At 42.1% G+C, this 23,974-nt stretch overlaps 1 protein-coding gene across 1 annotated transcript in view; it reads left to right on the top strand.

The window, feature by feature from the left end:
• fut8b (fucosyltransferase 8b (alpha (1,6) fucosyltransferase)) overlaps nucleotides 1-23,974 on the top strand; it is a 91,529-nt gene that overhangs the window by 32,898 nt on the left and 34,657 nt on the right. The window contains exons 2-3 of the mRNA XM_082506314.1: nucleotides 14,397-14,995; nucleotides 23,559-23,677. Of these exons, the coding sequence (XP_082362440.1) occupies nucleotides 14,793-14,995; nucleotides 23,559-23,677 (322 nt within the window). The 5' untranslated portion in view covers nucleotides 14,397-14,792. The remainder of the gene's footprint in view (nucleotides 1-14,396; nucleotides 14,996-23,558; nucleotides 23,678-23,974) is intronic.

Below are 23,974 nucleotides of genomic sequence, written 5' to 3'. Positions count from 1 at the left end.
TTCGGGAAGACCCATCTTTCATGTGAACTGTTGACTTAGCACGGGCTCGGCCAGTCCTGCACCGTGGATTCACTTGAATGGAACTGAGCTGAGCTGACTGCAGTGCTGAAACACAATAGGCAGTGCATTATTGATTGTGTTTGTGATCTAACCTCGGTGCTTGGGAGTACCCCCACCTCCCCCTTTCCCTCCTACTCCTCCCTACCTATGCATAATTTCTGCAGCAAAACAGAATTTTTTCCCTCCCCCCCACTCTAATGAAAACTTGGGTGAACTATAAGAGATTTCCAATAACTCTTGATTTGGCATTTAAGTGCATCTCCTTCTGTTTACCCACTGGTGGAATCTAGCTCTGGGCCTGTCAGAGGTCAGCATGGCAGACGGGGAGAAATGTAGAGAAAGCCTGTACAAGAGCAAAACAGGAGAGCTCTGTTATACCGTAAATAGATGTCATCAATCAGGGGAATGTCCTTCATTTGGCATGCGTCAGTCCTGGAGGGAGAAATGCATATTCAGTCTTGAACAATGACTGTCAGTCACACTGCTTTGCCTAGACACATGACAGCTGTGCACAGTAGCTTGTTACACACTCAGGAAATAGGCGCTGCAAGCAAGTAGTGGGGTAAAAGCTCAATCATTCCCCAAGGGAACTAAATAAGCAACAAAATATTATCCTCCCCAGAGGACGATTGATGGACTTTCCTGTTGTCTAGACTCGATTCAGCATTGATGTTTAAGACAGCTGACTCGATGCGCAGGAAAGATTACATATTCTGTGTAATGTTGCCATCATGTCTGATGTGCAACATGGCCGTCTTGTAGAATCCCAGAACGTCACCAAGGAGAACGTGACATTTTCCCTGCGGGTTCTCCCCGACTGATCCTCGCAACTGTAAAGGGTGCGGTATGTTGTTGCCGTGTTATTGAAACAAGGGATGCAGCTGCTCCCAGTTGGATCACAGTGTTCCGCCAGCAGTGGAAGAACTGTTTAGTCTCTCCCTTCACTTCCAGATTTTACAAAGTCACGTTGTGTAAACTCCTGCTCTGGCTTTACGGAGTACTAATAAGGTCTCAGTGGTGCCTTCCCTGGATAGAAAACGCATACTTCGGTTTTTGCAGGAACGCATTCATTAATTTCTTTATTTTCCTGTGGAAGAGACGGTAGTAAGAGTTGAGTTGAACAGTGCAGCGTTAGCACTGCTTGGCACGTCGAGTTGTTTTCACCTGCTGTTAATGTAATCTGAGCAACAGGTTCTGCTTAGTAGAGAGGAGAAAAGTAGTGACTGTTTTCTCAGGACTTGTTAATAGGGGTCAAGGTAGACTGCATGCCAGTGTTTCCTTTTAGTATTTAGCAAACAGCATTCCCTAGAGCTGCTTTTTTTTTTCTTTTTTTTTCAAATGGACTCATGTAACTTTTTTTTATTGTCCTCTGGAGGAACGTAGAGTTGAACCATTTAGGGCCAAGCATGAATAAATACACTGAAAAGGCCTCTGGTTATGAAAGACCACAGAGGGAATGTTTGCTCTGTAGCCTGTAATTGTCAGTTTCATTACACTAACAACCAATTCAGGCAAGTCAAGGCTGAATGTAGTGAATGTGATTAGTGTCTCCACTAAAGCAGAAACACTTCTGTGTGATGATAGGATTGTTTTACTACAATACCAGAATAAACTCCTGTCGAACCAAGCGAAGGAAATCATGCCAGCCGTGCTACCTATAAATCGCACAGACCTTCCACTTATGGTCCACACATGGAAACTGTTACACAGTCTATACATTTAAGTACAAAAGACCTACAAACAACTCACATCAAGTAGAAGGAGCATCCGAGCGGAAGCTGATGGGCAAAGCAGACAAACACAGTGCCAGACGTAGAGCCCGAGTGGAAGAGACAGAGGAGAAGTGAGGCGGACGAACGAGTACGGACCCGAAGCAGAAAACGCAACCTGACGGAGACGAGGAGCTCTGTCAATATGGCTTGTGTGGTGACACATGCGTGCCACTGCGGTGAAAGGACACAAAAAAGGCAAGAAGCTTAAAAAAAACATGGAAGCAGAAGGACAGAGTGATGTTAAACATAGGCTGCAACGTGCAAAAATCAGATATTCACTTAAAAAATTGTTCTCCGCGTGTCACAGATTCTACAAATTCCTGCCTAATCAACAGCCGAACTCGTTAATATCCAAAACCTCTCAATCCAAACACTGCTAAGTATTTTCTCGTCATTAAAAGAGGGTAAGAGTACTTTAACATTTTCAAACAACCCTCACCCAAAGCCAAGCAATTAAATGGGAAAACTCAGTGTAAGCTTACCCAAGTCTGCTCCAGGCAGGTCCCGCTTGGTTTGGGTTTAAATGTCAAGCTCTAACAAAAATCTGTAAAGATGAGGAAGAGGAAATGGAGTTAAAAGGAAACCAGCGAACAGAATAAAGCAAAAGGGAGTGAAGCGGGCAGTTGAAAGGGGGACAGTAGCACACCTGCAAAGAAGCAGTCAGGCAGGGGTAAGTCACAAAAACACCCAATCTCAGCTTGTCAATTATTAATTTTGGAGTCTGCTTTAGCATTTATTCATGCTGGCTTCCAGTCCATCACAGGGCCGATCCAGACAGGCCGATTCATGCAGTTGTTGGCGAATTTGAATTTTCATTTCATCTCACATGCGTGTCTTTGGAGAGCAGCAGGCAACCATCGAAGCTGTGAGAAACTCGGAAAGCGAACACGGAGGGTGAAGTCCTGACTATTCAGTTTGAATATCTGACAGATACGGTGTAATAAATTTAGGGAAGGGCGTTTCAATCCTGTCCCTTCCACACAAACACACCCGCAAGCAGAGAGACCTGTTCATGTTCAGTGCTTTTTGTTTTGTTTTGTTTTTCTTCTTTAATAGCATGGTGTTTAGCAACGTATCAGAAATAATTCGAACTTTTTTAAACTCAGAAACAGAACTTTAGAATCGAGAGTGTGTCCTGGATCAAGGTGGTTAGCACCTAATTTCCTAATTAACCTAACTTCACACAGAACACCCAGGACACCAATTTATAGAACCACCTCGTTATTTTTGGGGGTCTGTATATATTTTTTTTATTTGAAAGTGGTTGGTATCATCTATTTACATTGTTGCCACCTTCTGGCAGTTGTACCACCAGGCACTGGTAAAAACAACAGAAAGAAGAATATTTTAAGACGAGAAATAGTTGCGTGACCCATCCTTTATTAAAATCCATAAATCTCTAATGCAGGACTATTTAAAGTGGATTCCAGTCCAGACTTCATAATAAAGTCTTTTGTTTTAAAGGGAAGACAGGAGACTATAATAAGCTATAAAGTTCTTCTTTTTTTTTTCTAGGCTAAATGCCTGAATTTAAAAGGTAAACTTTGCTATATAAACATGTCACATGTTACTGGTGATATGTCTTTTTTGCATTGTAGAGGATTTAAGGTCAAAGAGCAAAGTAGCTAAGAGGTGAAGACGAGAGGATGGAGGTAATGTAGCGGAGAGCGATGAATCTGTGGGAGCTATGTGTTACTGCTGTTTATAGAACTTCTTCTCTGTATTAGTCAGGACTCGGGCCCCTCGGGGAACATTTTTCATCTCTCCCTCTGTCTTGAGTCTACCACCGCCATCTTTCTTCTGATTACCACCTCCATGGATTCCTCTTTTCGTACCACACTCATTTTTATTTTCCCTCTTTGTCTTTCAATACAACTTTTTTTTTTTCCTTTAAATCTTGGTGTTCTTGCTGTCTGGGCATTCTTGTGCTGTTTACTTTCCCTCTTCTTTATTCTCAGTATTCCTCATCTGTTGTTGCCTAGATCTCGCTGTCTTTTTTTAAATTTATTTTTTATTTTTTTTAGCCAAAGCTCTTCGTTTTCTTGCTTTATCATTCAAGCCTTGGCTTCAGAAAAGGGCACTTTGGCTTGTGGAAGGGGGAACCACATTTGCCCTGAGCCATATATATAATGGGAGTTAACCACTGACCGTAAATTCTGTTGCAGAGGATGAGTGAGGTAGGAAATGTGCAGCGGTTGGGCGCGCTGCTTATTGTGTTGAAAATGTAACTTATCGCACAAGAGACCGCCGAGGACCCTGTTCTCGTCAATCTAGGTTTTTATTGGAAGATTGCAATAGAAGACCAGAACAATTTTTCTCTCCCTCTCCCCCCTGTGGCTGGTGTCCCTTAACCACTGATTTCCAACCTCAAACACCTTCTTCCTCTGTCTGTTCTCGCTGCAGTGACATTTCTTATTTTCTCCCTTTACTTTCTTCCAGGTCTTGTTACGTGGGCTGGTCACACATAAGGTCATTTCATCATGATTTTGTCTTTCTTTTCTTTTTTTCTTCTGGTAGCAGATCAGAAAGACTGTTAAGAGTGTATAACTGAAGTCCTCCTTTTAGAGCACTTTTAAAACACCTTTTTTTCAACTATCAATTTAATTGTGACTTGATGGCAAGTTATAAGAAATGGCCCAGAGTGCGAGCCTGTCCACCCTGTCTCATTCCAAAGGTATGATTGTATTCTGGGAAAAAATCCATATCTGGTAGATACGGACATATCATATTATGCATCGCTGCATATTCCGATGATAAAAATCAGGCAGTTGAGGACAGTGTAACTGTAGCTATGCACTCACTGTCGCTCTCTGTGTCCTCTTTATTCCTCCTTCTCACCTTTCCTCTCTGGCCAAAGATTTTCTTCTATTATCCCCAGTTTTTTGTTTTTTTTTCCCCCCTCCACTCGCCTTTCTCCTGTGTATTCTGCCACTCATTAGACCACTTTGAAGTGACCGAATGAAGGTTGGCACCCTCTATATGGGGTCACTGCAGGCTCAGCCACCCTCCCTCACTGCCCCCATCACTTTAGCTCGTCCCCGGCACCCCAGGCTGTGAAAGGTCAGCCGTCATTGGGACTCATTATGAGTAACAGAAACGGACAGTAGCTGTGTGTGTGGGTACCGGCAGCAGTATAGATCATGGTGGAGGTAAAGCACAGACCTTGAGCTTGTGCTTTTTTTGCTGCTCATAAATAATGATGGTCATTATGCAAACCACTTAATTGTGGTATTCATAAAGTAAACAATCCATTTGTAGTTTCCCCTAATAAACACACACACTGAAACTTGATGCCCTTTATGCACCAACCATGATGTATATAGCTGCATGAGTGGCATTGATACTTGCTCTATCCCCGCCTTCTCTCAGACATATTCACAAATGCAATGCTGCAAAGCCAGTTCATCACCCTCACTGAAATGTTGAATTTACAATCATGTCCTTGACCACGTCTGGACCCCGAGATCCACCTTCAGTCGTCAGGAGACAGATTGGGTTGGCAGGCAGAGCACCCGCCCAGTTTCATTTGGGCATAAAACGTCATAAAACACAGGACTGATTGGTGGATTTTTACGGCTAATCATATGTCCCTGTGTCCCAATTAAAAGCCTGTTTGTATAAACCTCTGGCATAAACAAGCCTTAGCCCACCCACACCCCATGAGGGCATGGGGTGTGGGTGTTTGAGAAGTCATGTTTGTGGGTACCTATCTTTTGTCACTATGTGAGCACCTGTGCATGTGTGAATGCGTGTGCTCGTGTATCCTGCTGTCAGCGAATTCTCCATAGAGATAACCTTGAAGGAGAGGCTGTGTGCTGAGCTCTGATACTGAATGCCAAGCTGCAGTGGGCTCAGTGGTTGTGTGGCTAGAACTTCTCTGAGACATTTAGCCACTTCTCTGAGATTTAATCCCAAACTTGCAATGAAGTGGGCTGCCAGAAGTGGTCTTGCTGCCTCCAAGTTATCATCAAAGCCCCTTTCAGACATATGCTGTGTTCCATGTTGGTTTTGTGTCATATAGTGTTTATATCTAAAGGATATATGGTTTGGTTTGGTTTGGTTTGTAAAAACCTGTTTTAAACCCGTGGACTTAGTAGTTTAGACTTGGAGTCAACTGCCTGAATAAGCACCCTGGACCTAATATCCCATACAAATTTGCAAATTACTGTCAATGTGGCTCAAGTGTGAATGTATGCAGTCACATTTACAACACTCTCAAGAATTGGGCTCTTTCCAGTAACCTGGAAATGTAAAAAAACTAGAATGTTTTTACGCATACGCATCAACCATTAGGGTTTCCATTCTATGCTATTAGCATGCTGTAACTGTAATGAATGAGTTTAACGGTGAGGTGGTGTTTTTTGGATGCTGGCAGTGGGGAACTATAATCACCAACAGGTGTAGCAAGAGCTGTACTTATATATCTCAGCCACTTAGGCAATGTTTTATGGCTTCAGGTCCACCATACATTATTCCTGTGAAGACTTTATTATTTCGTCTTTGTGCTTTCAGCCTTTTTGATTAAACAAATTAAGTTGGTCTGGTTTTAGTAATGCTTGTTATTTGCTTTGTGTTCACAAAGTTTAGACCGAATCTTTGCTCCCGTGAGACCTGTTTAAGAAGATGATACACTATGCGTCACTATAAACTAAAAGTATAAAGCTCCTCAAACTAGACATTAACATATGTTCCAGCAAAAATACTTGGCAACAATAAAGTAAATAATATCCACCCTGTAGCGCATTTGCTTGCTATGCCCAGTTTGAATTTAAGCCTTGATAATCAGCATCTTGGCCAGCAAAATAACAAACTGGAGAGTGGTAAATGGCAGAAGACAATTTTTTATTTTCTTTTTTTCACCCAGATTTTGTATGGAGTCATTGTATTTGGTGACCCTTGGTTCTATGATGTTACTGTACTGTTATCTCTAAGACATCAGAGATCATAAATCAAACCTGTCATATGATAGGTGGCTGGATAGTAGATGTTATATTGTATTATAAAATTTTATAAAACTAAAATATTAAATTATATGAAATACTTCTTGTTCAGATATTTCAGTATATCTTGATAATCTCCCAAGCACACTTACCAGCTGCTTTATTCAGTCCACCTTGGTGATACTGGGTTGGATCCCCCTATTTGCCTTCAGAACTGCATTAATTCTTCATGGCACAGATTCAACAAGCTGTTGGAAACATTCCTCAGAGATTTTGATACATATTCCCGTGATAGCATCACATAGTTGCCTTAGATTTGTTGGCTTCATATCCATGATACAAATCATCTGTCCCACCACATACCTAAAGTGCACGTTTGCACGGAGATCTGGTGACTGTGGATGCCATTTGAGTACAGGGAACACACTGTCATGTTCAGGAAACCACTTTTAGATGATCCGAGCTTTGTGACATGGTGTGCCGTCTTGCCCATCTGTTTCGGGGTTCAAATTCAGAAATGATCTTCTCCACACCATTGTTGTAATAAGTGGTGCAGCAAGAGCCGCACTTGTATATCTCATCCATTACGGCTTTACTTGCGCAATGTTTTATGACTTCAGGTCCACCATAGATTATTCCTGCGAAGACTTTATTTTGTCGTTGTGCTTTTAGCTTTTTGTTGTAATAAGTGGCTGTATGAGTTACTGTCACCTTCCTATCAATTAGAAAAATCGTGGCCATTTCCTGACTACTGACATCATCCAGAGAACTGCCGCTCATTGGATATCATGTCGTTTTCTAACCATTTTCTATTTCTATAGAGCAAAAAAATGGTTTGAAATACTCAGACCACCTGTCTGCCACGCTGAAAATCATATAAATCACCTTTCTTCCCATTCCAATACTTTGTTTGAACTTAAGCAGGTTTTCTTGACCAGATCTACGTGCATAAATGCATTGGTTTGCTGCCAGCACCCCCCCCCCCCCCCCCCTTTTTTTTTTTCTTTTTCTTTTTTAAAGCTACCGTGTTTCCTGCATGCAACTGCAGAAATTAAACTCTGTGTTGAAATGATCTCAGTGTATAATGCATTAGCTATGGGCTTTTCATGTATATAAAATGCATTACATTCATTTGCACATCATGCCCTTTCATCTTGCCAGTTCACCATCTAGCCGTTATTCTCCTCTTTCCCCACGCCAAGCTTTCACCCTGCCTTTTAGCTTAAGTTAATGGACTCCTGCACATTCTGCTTAGAAATGTTGTAAAGTAAACAGCAGCTCATGAAATATTCACCGCTCTCCTCTGTGTGGAGGTGTGTGTCTGCGTGTGCAGTCGGCTGTACTAAGCCGTGCGACTCTCACACACCCACTCAGAGTCACACGCATGCATATGAAACACAAGGGGCACCCCAAAAAGCTAAGGGTGTCTCCGTATCCTGGCTCTGAGCCAGCAGAGAAACGAGTGGGAGCACTATGGCGTTGAATGACTCATACATTTGCTGATATTCATACTGGCGGGGGGAAAAAAAGTCACACTCAAAATTCAATCTCAATATTTAGTTGCAAATGGCTGAAAACAGGAGGACAAACATTTCAGGTTAGGATACTCTATCCAGTCGTTAAGTGATCACGTGACGAATCCTACTTCTGGGCCTAAAGTAGTCTGCGTTTAATATGGCTTTTGTGTTGTTAACATGTTTAATGTTTTTCTTCTATTTAATCTCAAAAAGCTCCTAAAACAGTCAGTGATCACTGTTGACCTCCCTCGGCTTTTATTACCGCTAATCATTTATTTAAGCTCAGTTTTTAAAACCTTAGGATGTAACTACAGCCCAGCCCATGCAGCAGTATATGAATGACTAACCTCGTATTGTGGATGGATTATCTCAGTTGTTCTCCTGGCTGAAGTTTGGTCCTTTTACAGCATCCTGCCATGCGATTACATTTGTTCCTGACCACCAAGAACACTCACGTTAACTTTTATCGAGTGGAAAAAATGTTAGCTTGTTTATATTATGCTAACATAGCTGTGTCGCTAGCGGTCACGTAGCACATCATTATATACCAGCTAGCCAAACTTCAGTAACCCTACAAACATCACTGCTGTTTAGTTTTCTGTCTTCATTTATGCTGGAAGAGATAACAGAGCTGTACCTTTTAATTTGTTTCCAAAACCCCGCAGTCAGGACACGCTATATTGTATTTAGATAGAAGCTAGCGAGCTAACTTCCTGCTAACTTCTAACTCCGTTAAATGTCATAAATTCCGTTTTCATGGATGCCTGGATGTTAAACTCAATTGTTACACCTGGTAGAGCAGAACGCTGATCATTTTATTAAAGATGAAAGACTTTAGACAGTTTTTCAACTCTCAGTAATGCCATAGTGATCGTTTGATATATGGACCTGCAGCGGAGTTTAGGCCCAGACGCGGCTAGTGACGTCAGACTTAACGACTGGATTGTATGTTATTCATAATCCTGAACCCTGCTATTTCAACTGTTGCTGTTTCATTTTGGATCCTTTTTTAAGTAGGAAGGCACCAGTTTTTAAAATTCTGGCCCGATAATGTTTTTTAAATAACAGTTTGGCTGGTAGTTAGAGTTCCTTTTAAATAAGTTTGCATGTTGAATGGAATGGTGGGTGAAGCTCTTGTTACTCTCTCAAGTCTGACATTGAGACACCAAGGGTTTTATCTCCCACTTTGAGAATGAAGAACAAGGGACACAGTCTGTTCTAATGACAGAGCAGGGTTGTGAGCACACTGAATAATTCCTGGATAAGCACCAGCCAAAGATAAATGTCATTGTTTGGCACTGTGATATTAGCAGACATTAATGGTAGTCTGATAAATACCATTCCCTGATTCTTTTACTCATTTTACATTTGATGTATTTATACAATACTTAAAATGTGTCAACCCTACGACTCCACTACATATATCGTCCTTCCCATGTAAACAGGAAGCCTAAGGAATCAAAGGTCGCTGGACTACACCTCAACACCAGCTGACAAAATAATCAGAAAGGCTGCTCTACAGCGTTTGGAAGGAAACCATAAGAAACCAGTGCAGCTTTGTGCTTTTATTTATTTATTTTTTAAAAGGCTGCTTCTCCAACAACAGCTTGTTCACTTGCTGGAGGATAAATAATGGTTAAAAATTGACGCCAGTGCTGCTACATCTGTGCCGTCCAAACACCAGCAAGAATGCCCCCTGCTTTGTGCTCGTAAGCTGATATGGAGAATCGCGTGTCTCCAACCGGCGATATGCTGGGATGGAAAATTCACAGTTCTGTTGAATACGTTGACAGTATCAGCAGAAAATACATCTTCTTTTCAATCATAGGTCACATTTAGATTCATCTGTCAAAGAGATATTTCTGCATCAGAGCTATGAATGTGTAAATGGCTTTTCCACTTTCATTTTTTTCCCCCCATCGGCATTCTTTCACTGCTGCTCTGCATTTGTTCCTTATCCTCTTCTACCTGTCTGTTTTCTAGACACATGCATCATATCTCCCTGCCACCGCGCTATAAACCATGGCACAAACACAATCTGCTATATGTCCTCCTCAGGGTTGCCCTAGCAACACACACCAATGCATCTCCTCCGCCAACAAAACGATAAGTTACTATCTATAGCCGTATAGGTGACTCTCTTAGAGTTGTCCTCAAAGTAGAGTGGTTGTGTTGGCGTAATAGAAGCCGTCCTTAGCAGAGCCGCATGCATAATTCAGTAGTGGACCTCATCCCGGCGCTTATTGTCTGGAGACCGGAGGCCGTTGATAAGAGATAACCTCTGCTGCAGCCTTAGTCACTCGGAAGAATCACCAGCAGGAGTGAAAACGGGTCAACTCTGCTGACCCCTCGGGCTTCTTTATGTTGCCACAGCACAGTGACATTTTGTGACAGGTCTGACAGTCCACCCTGCAGTGCCACATGTACCACACCAGCCTTGACCGTGAAGGGCATAGTGAGAGAATGATGAAGTTTGAAACCCAAGGTCACAAGGAAGATTTGGAGCGTGTAGGTGGCGCAGACCAAGGTTCTGTTTATGAGCAGCACTTATTCCTTCCACTCATAAAATTGTAGGACTTCACATTCAGGCCGAAGCAGTCACGTATTTCATTTTGTCTGTAGTTGCTAAAACCTGACAACTCGGGGGGGTTCTACTGTACTTGGTGGGATAAGGAGGAGGGGTTTGGGGGAAGGAAGCAGAACAAAGAAGAGGCACGAAATGGCCAACTTCTCTAAAATCTCATTGTCAGCATGTCTGTCAACCAGTCCAGCTTAAAAATGATTGTGCCACAGTGGGGAACTTTCATTTATTTAACTGACTATTATAATTTCCATTATTTATGTACCCCCCATTTGACTCAAGGGCAGATGTGAGAGGTTTGCAAAAATGCAAAAATCTTCAGTGCTTGGCTCGAATCAGCTATATTTCTAGTAACATATTTCACTGACAGATCTTCATCAGTGGAATAAATTATATCAAAAGTATCATAGTAGAAAACATTTTCTCTTTAATCAGGCCACATTCTGCATATTGAATAGATGTCTCCTCATTCATTTAATTAGAAGAGTCATTGTATGTGATTCTCTTTTCCTTTGACATTTCATCACAGCCAAGGCTAAGCTGTAAGGCACAATGAAAAGGATTTGTTAAACCTTCCTCATTCATTTTATGGAGACATTGACAGGATTTGATAATTGTCATAATGTGCAGTTAGTAAAGATGGATTTAATATAAGGAGATAGAATTAACCAATAATCCTTTAGGTTTTCAACCTCTTAATGAGTATTTCTATTTTATGTTGTTTGTTTTGTTTTTTTTGGTTTAACTGCAAGTGGTTGATCCAAGGTTGTGTTATTTAACATCTAGACACCTTGTGTACTCAGTGACATGGCTGATTTTTCTCACTTTCAGCATTTAGAGAGCTTAATAACCTCATTGACATACTGAGATCTAGCCCATAAGTGAATGGATATTAGCTCACGAAAAAGTGGAGCTCACACTGAGGTGGGTTGCAAAGCAGCTTGCAGATATGGAGTGAGAGACAAGCTGTTAAATCATGCAGCATATCTGAGATTGCCAAGAAGAATAAATGAGCCATGGGCTGATCTGCCAGTAAAGTGGCTGAGCTTGACTTTGTGGCTTTCCATTACTAACTTTAGTCATTAGTGCAGAAGATTATTGTGCTTGGTTTTCATATATGATATACCGTGTACACTACACGGCCGTGCAGTAGACTGGTGACCCATCAAAGGTGCTCCTTGTCTGTCATCCTATGAGAGAACAAGGACAAGATTCCCTATTTGATCCCAAGAGGAGACAGAAATCCCTTTTGGAGCTGCATCAAGAAAGGCATCCAGTGTGGAAATCCACCAAATCATGTGACAACCCCCTTCTGAATAAGGGGGCAGCCGAAAGTAGCTTAAAGTGATAAAGAGGACTTGCACAGCATAACGTTTTCAGACTTAGTTTGTCTAGTACGAGTGACGATTTAGGGATAGGTCTGTTCCCCATAATTCAACGCGGTATTCTCTTCATTTGCCAGTCCCTGCTGATGAATAACCTTTTCTGTGAAGTCTCCACTTTATATCACACTTTCTCTGTCAAATATTTTTGATGCCTGGCTCAAGCCAGTACTGGTGACCTCTCAGACTTCAGAGGGCTTCATCCAGAGCCACAGAATAGCTTATACAGCTGTTTTTTGAAGTGCTGTTAGTGATTGTCATGAAGATGAATTTAATCATTTTTTTTAAATTTATTGTGTGTGTATATGTGTATTTTGTCCTTTTTTAGCGTTTCATTATCTTGACTGATACCAGTTCACTAGTTGGTGTCCCAGTAAGCCCATTTCCTTATGTTAATTTCCCCAAAGTTCTCTTATTATACCGGTTAAAATATTACTAGCTCAGCTTAACTCTTTTTTTTTTTTTTTTTTTTTTTTTTTGTATAAGTAGAACCAATAGCTAGAAATTTTATCTCAGAATTTTCTCATATCCGATTTGGCAGCAGTTGCCTGTCTCATCCGGCAGTTTCGCATTTATCAGTTTTAGTCTGCTGCACACGAACCTCATTATATTCCCTCAAACACAGTGACAAGGGTTTATGCAGCCTGGCTTTTAGTAAAGTCCCAGTCGTGCATTAGCTGGTGGAGTGCTATCCTCTCGCACCTCTTATTTTCCATAATAAAACACAGCTCCGCAAATCTGTGTGCCGCATGCATAAAGGAGAGCCACCCTTGTGTCAGCCCAGGTTAGTCACAAAAGGAGCACCGGCAAAGAAGGAATGTCTGCTCAGATTTTAATAATCCCACATCATTTGGTGAGGAATGAAGATGAATTGTTTGCAGCTCGTTGTTTCAGAGATCTCAGCTGTTGCATTCTGGGCAGTTTGCGCCACTGAAGCATGAACAGCTTCTATAGCACTGCAACATGGCACCATTAGTGGCCTACATATCAGCTATGCTGCTATGGCATACATGGTTAGTTACTCTTAACCTACTTCCATGCTGCCAGGCGAACTCCAGCAGGAACGTTTTCTTCTATCTTGAAAAGCTCAGAACAAGAAACGCCAGAGACATCGTGACGTTGTCAATCAACCCCATCCCACCAGCTCCGCTCACATAAAGACTAAGATGCTTGGCATTACTCCAGCACACTCAGTACAGTCAGAGATGTTAGCGTACACACACATTCACTTGGATGAACTGTACACGCACGTGTATCTGCCAGTCTTCATCCCATCACAGGACTAGTCTCTGTTGCGTGGCAGGGCTTTGTTGAGGAGTTGACAGCGAAGGTTGCTTCATAAACCCGGCGCGCGTCCATCAAAATCTCCCCCGCTGCTTTGAGAATGAAGGGAAGTGATGATCCAGGGATTTTTTTATTTTTTTTTTCTCTGCCCTATTAACTCACTGTATCACCTTGGCAGTGTTGTATTCTGTCACCAAGGCTACCAGGATGGCAGGGGGACACTTGGGAAGAAGAATGGTCAGTCTTCCGCAAAAAAATAAAAAATAATAGTCTTCCACACAAAAATAAATAGTTAAATGTCGGATTTAGTTGTGCTTTAACTAAGATCGAGGAAGAGCGTGTTTGAAGGGCGGTTGTAGGTGAATTAGTGGTTGTGTCCGGTTCGTGAAATAAAAATGTCTTCGCATAGAGGCTTCTGTGTGTCGACTTCGTGCATGTTGAGGAAGTGACTGTTGACAGACTGGAATATGTGTGCGTCCCTGTCCTGCCTCGACAGCAGTGCAGCATAGCTCAGGGATTGCACATCGCTACGTATATGCAAATTGCAGTGTCACACTGATCAATCCTGTAGGCTGCTGAGACAGGGTTATGTCAGGACTAGTCAGCAGCATCTTGGCTGTCTGTCTGCCAGTCTGTTTGTCTGACCTGTTCCACACTGTTTCTGTATTGCACTCTTCTGTTGGATGCTTTGCTCTCCGCTTCTCCTCTTCAGGAATACTTCTGCCAAGTTGACCTACTTGGCAAACTATTCAGTGGCTGTAATTTGCTTCTGTTTCCCTATTAAGCACAGAATGTATTTGCAAATCAAAACTTTGTGCAACAAGTTTAACTAAGTCCAGTGTCTTTCTTTTATTCTACAGGATGCAACTTGAATAAAACATATCCTGTGGGAGTGGAAGGACACAGAAAGGTGGTGTTGGACGACCTTGTCAACAGGGATCTGGGTGGAGGAGAGAAGATACCAATCAGGCTGTGAAAACTCAGACTTTTGAGCATATTAGCCAATCATGCTTTAGCACAGAGGAGAGGCTGGTTTATTGGCGGAGAAGCACCCACTGTATTTTTACCAAACACTCCTTGGTCATAAACAGACACATTTCCCATCTGTCATTTCCCATACCTGCCGAGATGTCAATGCCACTGTGGCATTTGTGGTGACAGAGCACAAAGTGCGTGTGCGCATCCGGCTGGGAGGCCGGCGGGTCGGTGGGTGTACAGGCACACCTAGAGGCATTTTTGGGTCGCGTTGCTGAAACATGCGGCCCTGGGCGGGTTCATGGCGTTGGATTACCCTGGTGCTTTTGGCCTGGGGAACACTCCTCTTCTACATTGGTGGTCACTTGGTGAGGGACAGCGAGCATCCGGAGCGGTCCAGCCGGGAGCTCTCCAAGATCTTGGCCAAGTTGGAGCGACTCAAGCAGCAGAACGAGGACCTGCGGCGCATGGCCGAATCGCTCAGGTAAACTGCATGTTTACTTACTCGCATGCTACAATTAACCGTTAATATTTCTTTTCAGTTTAAGTCCCTTTACTTGCACATGAGTACTGGTTGTGTCTTTCTTGATTGAATTATTATCCACCGTCTTCTTTTTCCTTTTCTGAAGATGTTCTGTAGTATCAAAGCAAAGCTAGGGTAGAGTTTGTCATTTTGATCTGTATTTGTAGGTTTTTTTTAAAGTTTTTATTAATATGGATCTATTCCCAGAGTTTTGTTACTACTAAATCTAGAGATCAGATGTATTGCATCTCTTGCTTTGCCTCTTACGTAAACTTTTGAGTTGATAAAAGTTCTGTTGTGCAATGCTTCCTTCCTCCTGTCCAGCAATGAGCACACAGTCTAGATTCCTGGTGGCCCAATCAGTAGTTTTCCAAATGAATGAATGTGGCAATGAAATGATTGTTTCTTAACGATTTATGGAACTTTAAGCAGCATCTGTCTAAATCGGCATCTTGCGTCTGGCTTAAAGTTAAAATGCTTGAGTTGGGTTTTATCAGCTGATCAGTGTTCAGTTTCAAAGCTCATCACGGGTGTTGCAGATGCTGCCTGTGACAGACAGATGGATGGTCTGTCGCACACCTCAGCAGATTTTGTTGTGTCATTTTGGAAGACAATAGCACATTGTACGAGCCCATTAACCACACAGCGTCTTTCGCACATTCACTCTATGTGTAATAGAGAGACAGATGGTTCTGCTCTTATCGTCGCATGCCGCCGATGTTTCTATGCACACATAAAGTCTACGCCTGTGCATGGGTGCCTGTGACTGCACATGCATGTGGGCGGGAAGTGGTAGCGCGATCCAGTGTGTGCCATATTAATAGGGAACTTCAGATGTTGCCATTGCTGCTCCTCTGTGATATTCCGATTCACTTTGATGCGGGGCCCTCATCGGTGTACACAAACACACGCGTGCACATTGCTTCAGACAGCTGGTCCCTGATTAAATCCCTTGCTTTTGTAATTATTCAAAATTGGCTTTAAAACAAAGGTGGAATTCATGGCATAAAAAACAAGTGCAGCTTTCAGTCGGCCAGTGTCCAGATGGGTCCCCGGCACACTGCACGCTTGTTGCTTGTTATTGAGTTCGGTTGTTGATCTGGGACTGAGGCCTCCGCAGTTGTTTACTGGGGCACTGCTACAGGGCCTTCACAAGTCCCTCTAAGCTTCTGCTAAGTATCCAGCACAGCAAGCCAAAAGCGGGCAACGGGCTTTCTGAGGTCAAGCTTTATGAGCTATCGACAGTAACAGCGGTTGGTTTGTCTTGTTCACGTCGTTGTCTCTTTGTGCATGTGTGTGCTTGTGTGCGTCTGCGTAATAGTCAGATACAGGTCCAAGAGAGAACTCCAGCACCTCACCCCGCCGTCTCTCTCTTATCCCTATATGAGAGCTCTAATAGACGCAAAAAGGCTGTTAGTGAGCTGCCCGTCATCCCTGCCACAGCCTCTTACTTCTCTGTTCATTGCCTCCTCTTGTTCCTCGTTTCACTCCTCCTTCACCTACAACCCTCCCTCCTCGTCCTCCTTCTCCTCTGCCTCATTCTCCTACCAAACTGCTGACAGGGGTATGGCACGGAGCCAGACTCTATCCCGCAGGTTGTCACAGAATGACTGACTATGTAACAAGTCACTAGCTCACTGATCGACTAGCGGAACGCGTGCCTAACCCAATTCGCAGTTTTACACGTTCTGCAGATTTGGTCCGAGAACATGAATCTCTGAATCTTGTACAAGAACCTGAGCCAATCCTTTTAAAGTACCTAACTATCACATTAGTGCGCTCATTTTTCACGAGTGGCCTCAAACCCATAAAACCGGCGTTATTGCACATTTTGCTGAATAGAAACCCACTGCACTGACACTGATGTATAGTTCAGAGTAGAATTTAACTCGGTTACTGTCATCGCACCGCAGCAGAACTTGATAGATGTGTTATGTATTATCAGGCATTGTGGTGCATTAATTATATACCTGAAGGGATCTTGTTTACATTGTCTCATTCTCTTTGTAATAGAGAGTGAAGCGGCAGCAGTTTGCACGGGATATTGATTTTCTTGATCACAAATTAGGAAAGTCGCTGAGATGACAAAAAATGCTCAGTTCTACAACCTTTTCTCTGCACGCTTTTTACAAAGTTTTGCTGAACTCTTCATTTCTGAAATGGAATTGTCATATAAAATTAATCAATCAGCACTTAGGTTCAAATTAGTATCACCTGGCTGGCCTACCGATCGAGTACAGCAATTCGGTTATTCAGGCCACTCCTGTGCAATTTGAGTGACAGGCAGTGTGCCAGCCTACCAATCACCCAGTAGCATTAATGAGAGGTGAGCACGAGGTCAAGTTGCTCGGTCTGTCTGGCTCCACCCTCTCTGCAGCTGCTTGTCACCTCAGGCGTGAAGCCAGTGCTCCTCTGGAGACGGTGACACGCGCCAGCCCGATGGTCTGACATCGGAGAGAACGAGGAGCGAGAGTGACAGCTGGGCTGAGCGATGAGGACCTGATCAATTCCCCCAGGCATGCCAGCAGAGGGAGGGAGGGGACAATGCAGAGAAGGAGAAGAGGATGGAAGCATGATGGATGGCGTGAGGACTGCGCTAAGTAAAGAGCAGCAAGGAAGAAATGAAAAATGAGGACAGAGGGGATGAGAAGGGTTGCCGAGACCACAGTCATTGCCTTAATCTGCTTTAAATGTTATTTCAGCCTACCCCAGTGCTAACAGGCTGAGATATACAATCAAATACTAGACGCTAAAACTGGCAGTTCTCTAAATTTATCTTCGATAAACAGTTCAGTGTTTCAGGTGACCCAGTGCATGTAGTGTCCATGATTCAAAGCAGATACAAGAAATTATTTGCATACACAACAACATGTGGCCCTGATCTAGGACAGAAAAGGGCACGATTTAGACAAATTGTCTTTACAGGGTTCGGTAAAATTGTCTTTTAATGGTATAGGCCATTGGCCATTAGACCTCAATTACTTGCCTTCTGCGTGTCCTTGTTTGTTGTTTAGCTTCTGGCTACATTAGGTTGTAAAATCTACACAGTGCTTTTTTGCATACATTTGCCTCATGTCGCTACCTTTTATGTTAAATAGAAATTTGATCTCTAGAACAGATATCTTTTCTGTGAGGCTACTGTTCTCTCGTGTGAAAAGGGACAGTAAGAAGATCTACCTATGCTGTGATTTAAGAGTTTAAGAGTGCAAGCGCACCGAGCAGACGCTGCTGCCGTTTACAGACCTGAACTCCCATCGACCCGGCCGTCGCTCAGGCCCAGCGAGAGATGGTCTACTACCATAGACACTAGCTCCATTGTTGAAGCTGTCTGGGGTCTGGACATCTCTGTCAAGTAGGACTCAGAGCAGAGCTGGCTCGCCCTGGATATGCTGAGGCGTTGAAGCATGCGAGGCAAAAATGCACCATTCAGAATCAGTTTACTTGGATGAACAGTGACTCAGTGGATGCAGCAAAGGAAGGAGGCAGGAAATGTAACTAATATGCCACGGGGTTGAAATATATTATGCAAAATTGCAAAACATCTACGCATATAACGTCAGCAAATAATACTGTAAATGGTGATGGCATTTATCTGTTTTTAAAAACAAATGTTGAACACTGGTCGCAGTTTTCATGGTAAGAACAGGCTTTTCCACCAATTTGTAGTATGCACTACGCTTGTATTGTTGTCGTTTATTAGCTTGACTTATTAGAGTCAAGTGACTTAAGATGTTTGAATTCCCAGGAAAGTCTGGAACATGTCAGTCGAGCCTTAAAAGCTTGTGATAATTGAGATGTATATAAGCAAGGAAAATCGTGTTCGTCTTTACATCCCTAAACCATCGAGATTTCTTCATCTCTCTATCCATATGCATGGCATTTCTTGGTTAGCATATTGGTTGACTTAAAAAGTAAACCTCAGGATTATTTAATTTTACTGCTCTACCCGTGTCTGATAACCCTGTGAACTCCATGGTTACCAAGTGCAGGAGGCGGTGGAGCGATAGCTATGGCAACAGTTCACAGATAAACTGGGTTGGAAGAAAGTGGGCTGAATGTTCAACCTCACCTGCTTTCCAGTTCAGTACTCAGAAATTGCAGGGCAGATCAACCCCTGCTTTCACAGCTTTGTCTTTAATTCCTCTGCTGTTTCCCCTCTACTTCACATACCACCTCCCCTGACTCAGTTTTTTCTCTCCTGCTACTTCTCCTGTATTGTTTGATTAAGATGCTGTTGAATCCAGCTGCTTTGTCTAGTCTCTATTTTAGATCCTCAAGAGATTCTTTTTTTTTTTCCTGCATACAGAATTTTGGTTGGAGATACTTATGTTGAATCCACACTGTAGCGCTGTTAAAAATCCACTCATTGAGGCATTTAATATATGGAACATGAATTAAGGTTTTGCAGAATATATGACGTTAATTTGTTCATCAGTTTGGACATGTGACAATTAAATGGTAAATGGCCTGTATTTGTATAACGCTTTACTAGTCCCTAAGGACCCCAAAGCGCTTTACACATGCAGTCATCCACCCATTCACACACACATTCACACACTGGTGATGGCAGCTACATTGTAGCCACAGCCACACTGGGGCGCACTGACAGAGGCGAGGCTGCCGGACACTGTCGCCACCAGGCCCTCTGACCACCACCAGTAGGCAACGGGTGAAGTGTCTTGCCCAACGACACAACGACCGAGACTGTCCAAGCCGGGGCTCGAACCGGCAACCTTCCAATTACAAGGCGAACTCCCAAATCTTGAGCCATAATCGCCCACGATTATGATAACAATGTGGGATCAAGTGAATAAAACCCGAGTCACATAGGCCTAGAGACCAGGCAATCACTGGTTAGGACACAAAAATGAGGATTACCGGAGTTGTTGTGAGTGGTTGCTGGAGAGTGATGGAAGCTTTCTACAGACCAGTTGACCAAGTGGGGCACAGACCGAAAACATGTTTCAAAAGGTGGTAAATTTTCATTAAAGGCAGTTTGTATTGCACTTTTTTTTTTTCAAGTCTTACTACTGCTGGGTTAGCAGTTAGTATGTATATGCAGAAAACATGGTTAAATACAGGCAACAGTGGAAGTCTTCCAGCAAATAAAACAAACACTAGGAGGTTTTTGGTGCAGCACCTTTTTGTAATAAATTTTACCCAGTGAGATCCGACAATCTCCAGGAACCACTGCCAACCAGTCAGGAAGTACATTTTCTTCCCTAGCAACTGGTAATGTAGTATGGGGGACAACTCCAATGTGCACATGATATCATGTGAGAAACCTCAATTCCTTTGGGTCCAAGTGCATCAATTCTGCTTGACCTGTAGAAGTTTATTTTTTAATGTGATTTGATTAATTATGTAAGGTTTATAAGTTAGTAAACACTTTTAAATTACTTCATTAATTTAATTAAGGGGATTGAACTATTCTCAAAACCGAATTGGTGGCAAATGGTGGTCTAATACATTTTATCGTATTTTTTCCCCTTTAATTTGTCACATATAGGTCGACTGTCTTTACTACATGTGTAGGCAGTAAAGACAAAGTCTTCCACTTCAAGCTTAGATCGGTGGTGGGAATTCAAATGCACTTTGAGATTTTTTGGGGGGGGGATTTTACATTTTTGATCTCAACAGATGTCTGACTGTTGTTTTTATGTTTTTTTAAATAATGGAAGTTAATAGTTTTTAGTCTAGATTGGCTCAATATTTATCGTAGATTTTGAGCTCTGTGAAAGAGAAATAGCTAAAGATTTGATATGTTGGGAGCATTTTGTTGAATTCTACATAAAGGGCAGCAGAATGAACTTTTGATAATAAATAAGTTGCAAAAGAAATACTTGCATAAAAAGACATCTATATTTGTAATGGGACATAAAAACCCCACTGACTGCACTACTGCAATGTAACCCTGCCTCTTTTCATCCCCTGCAGATGCCAAAAACTTTTCAGGTTACATAGATCGCCTCGTCTTCTGTTTTTTGTGTCCGTGTGCTTTGTCAAAGAACAAAGGAAATGATGTCACTTTGTAATTGTCCTACTTCCTGTACAATGGAGTAACTACTGGATTAAGGCCTTTAGGGACGGCTTTTCTGAACAGAGTTAGCTGTGAAAAAAGATACTACAGCTGATATTTGGTTTGAAAATGCACCTGGGTCCTTTTTAAAAAAAGATCTGTGTCAGGAAGCTGTAACGGGACACATCATAGATTTCACGGAGAAAAGAAGCCCTGATTTAAGGAATGCATATAAATATCCGTGGTGCCACAATGTTATGCAGAGGTTTAGCATTCCATGATGCAGTTACGTAATGTAGATGTCAAATAACCTCTCTTTTCTCTTCAGTTTCCATGGCTTTGAAGCACAATGCTCAGTTAGTGCTCAGTGAAGTGGGAGGCCAGGGCTTCTGGGGAATGAGGGGGAAGTTGTGTGGCAAGAAAGGCTACTGCAACTTTAAAAGTCTCATCTTTATGCCTGCCAGCGACTGATGTTCCTTATTTATGGAGCAAATTGAGTTTGCATGCCTTGATGACTCATTAACATGGCCTTTGCAGCACTTCACTAATGCCCCTGTGCATTTGGACATATTCAGTTTTTAATGAGTTTATGTAGAGAAATTGATTTTGTATAATGTCAGTGGCATTTTTTTTTCTTTTGGCTAATTTGAACTCTGTTGTCAGAGTGCTCATTTGTATTTTTATTACATGCATGTAATTCATATTCATATAGAAAGTCAAAGTTTTGTATTATTTGTGTTTGTCGGTTGTATAAATACATGCCAAAGGACTAATGCCTGTCTTTTAAGTAGATCCGACTACTCTGAGTGTCGCCGGGGCGGCATCTTGCCATGACGCCAACGCAGATTTCGAAAACAGTACCAGCATCACAGTCGTGCCTGGTAACAAAAGGGCCGCCATAGTCTCCGGAGCACTAATGTAGCACATGATAGATGCTGTAATCAGAGGGAATTCCCACTGCGTCTGCCGATAAACAGTCAAAGTACAGTAACTAATTGTAAATAATCAATTTAGTGCTCTAGTATAGCTTTTATGTAGCTGTGGTTTTTCTGAAATGGTAACTTAGTGTCATCTTTGTATGCTATGATCCTGCCACTAAATCAAATTTGTATCCATTAAGGAGTTAAAACGTTAGCCTATGGAGGTATTGCATTACAAACTCAATGCATTTGCCATTCTTGTAGTAAAAGGAGAACCGTGTTCTAGCTTAAGAGTTGCTTTTATTTGTTTCTGTCTTCTACATTATTTGATTAAATGTAACACATGGCATTTCACCATCATTTGCCTTTCACTTCAGAGACTGCTCAGTGGATTCTTGGGATATTTTTGTAAAACTGTAGAGTAGGAGACAGGTCGGCCTTAACAAACACGGAGAGTGATTCAGTGCCCTGTGCATAATCTTGAGCTCTGAATAAATAAATCAGGACAGGGCTCTGGAACGCTGCGCTGTGGTGTTTTTAGTAAATGAAATGGAATTTTCAGTGGCGAACACTGCGAGATGCCAGCTTTCGTGGCTTAGTTTTGAAAGCAGCTTTTAAGTCAGAAGAGATATGGTTCACTAACCAGTGCATGATGGAAGATAAACATTTTCACTGATTCATCAGAATACTCAGCTACATTGTTAGACTGTTAAAAAGTCAGTTTGGTGGTAATCGAGTTTGTGTTCCAGCGACTTTTACATCAAGTTAGCCTTGCACTACATGTGATTTACCTGTTTTCAATAAAGATGCAAAGACATATCTGCAAAAATCTGACATTTTGATAGATTTTTGACTTTGGTGGGGAAAACAACATGACATTGATGTGTGCAAAGGATTTTTATCTGTCGTCAAACGTCAGTTTTGCTCTGGCTAAATGTTCAAGCATTGTGTGACAAAGAGCTCAGAGACTCTCTAATATATCAAAGTATTTCTGTATGTGCATCTGCTTGTCACCACAACACTTTTACGGTTTGCCTCCAACTGATTACTGCTTAAGATATAAATGGGTAAAACACCAAATTAGAGGTTGTTTGGATTAGAGTTTGATTTTGAGGTTCTCCTGCCTGCTGCATATGTCAGTTTTAAAGATGTTGGAGAATTTTTTTTCTTCCTTGTTATGATTTGGAAAATATATTTGCAATTTTAGAATTAGGAAAATGTTCCATTTGTTTCCCTCAAACTAAATTTGTAATAAACATTTTTTTTAAAACCCAACAAAGAATCAAAAGTCATATATTGGCTGTTAGCCCATTAAAATCACTGTAAATTTAAAACTCATGGCTTTATTTTGTCTATTCTAAATAAGCAATTTAAAGACTTACAAGTGCACAACATATACATCGTGTGACCCTTCATTATTGAGATGAGAAAAATGAATTTATTGCAGTGTCTCCTTTATTTACCTATTTAATTTTACATTTGCAGCACAGCTTATCTGCAGAGATGGATGTTTTTGCTCTTTTCTCTTACTAGTGATGTGCATGTTCCCAAATTCATCTGTTATATCTCCTATTGTGTCCGTCAGGATACCAGAGGGTCAAGCCGATGCCGGGTCCTTGGCAGCAGGAAGGCTGCGCTCCCTGGAGGACCAACTAACCAGAGCCAAACAGAAGATCCACAGCTTCCAGAAACTTACTGGAGATGGTAAGCAGAGTAGAGTTACCTAAAAGGTTGCAGGGAAGAATTTGGCACAGAGCTTACAAATATGAGGAAAAAAAAATTGATTTTCAAGGTGTGGGCTGTCTATGAGCTTTGAGTCTATGACTCCTATGAGCTTTTTCCTGCAGCGAGAATCTGAGTCTAGTCTGGCGTTAAGCCTGCTCTAGCTCTGGAGCAATAATGGCAAAGCCACATGATGAGATGGACAGGGCTATGTGTGTATTTGCCACCCTAAGCATGGTCAGAGGGGCAGGTAAGCTGTCAGGTGAGCAAAGAAATGTG

This window comes from Aulonocara stuartgranti (genome assembly GCF_965226115.1).
Source record: "Aulonocara stuartgranti genome assembly, chromosome: 15".
Classification (NCBI taxonomy): domain Eukaryota; kingdom Metazoa; phylum Chordata; class Actinopteri; order Cichliformes; family Cichlidae; genus Aulonocara; species Aulonocara stuartgranti.
The sequence above is the reverse complement of the archived record's forward strand: the minus strand, read 5'-3'. Positions and strand labels throughout refer to the sequence as shown.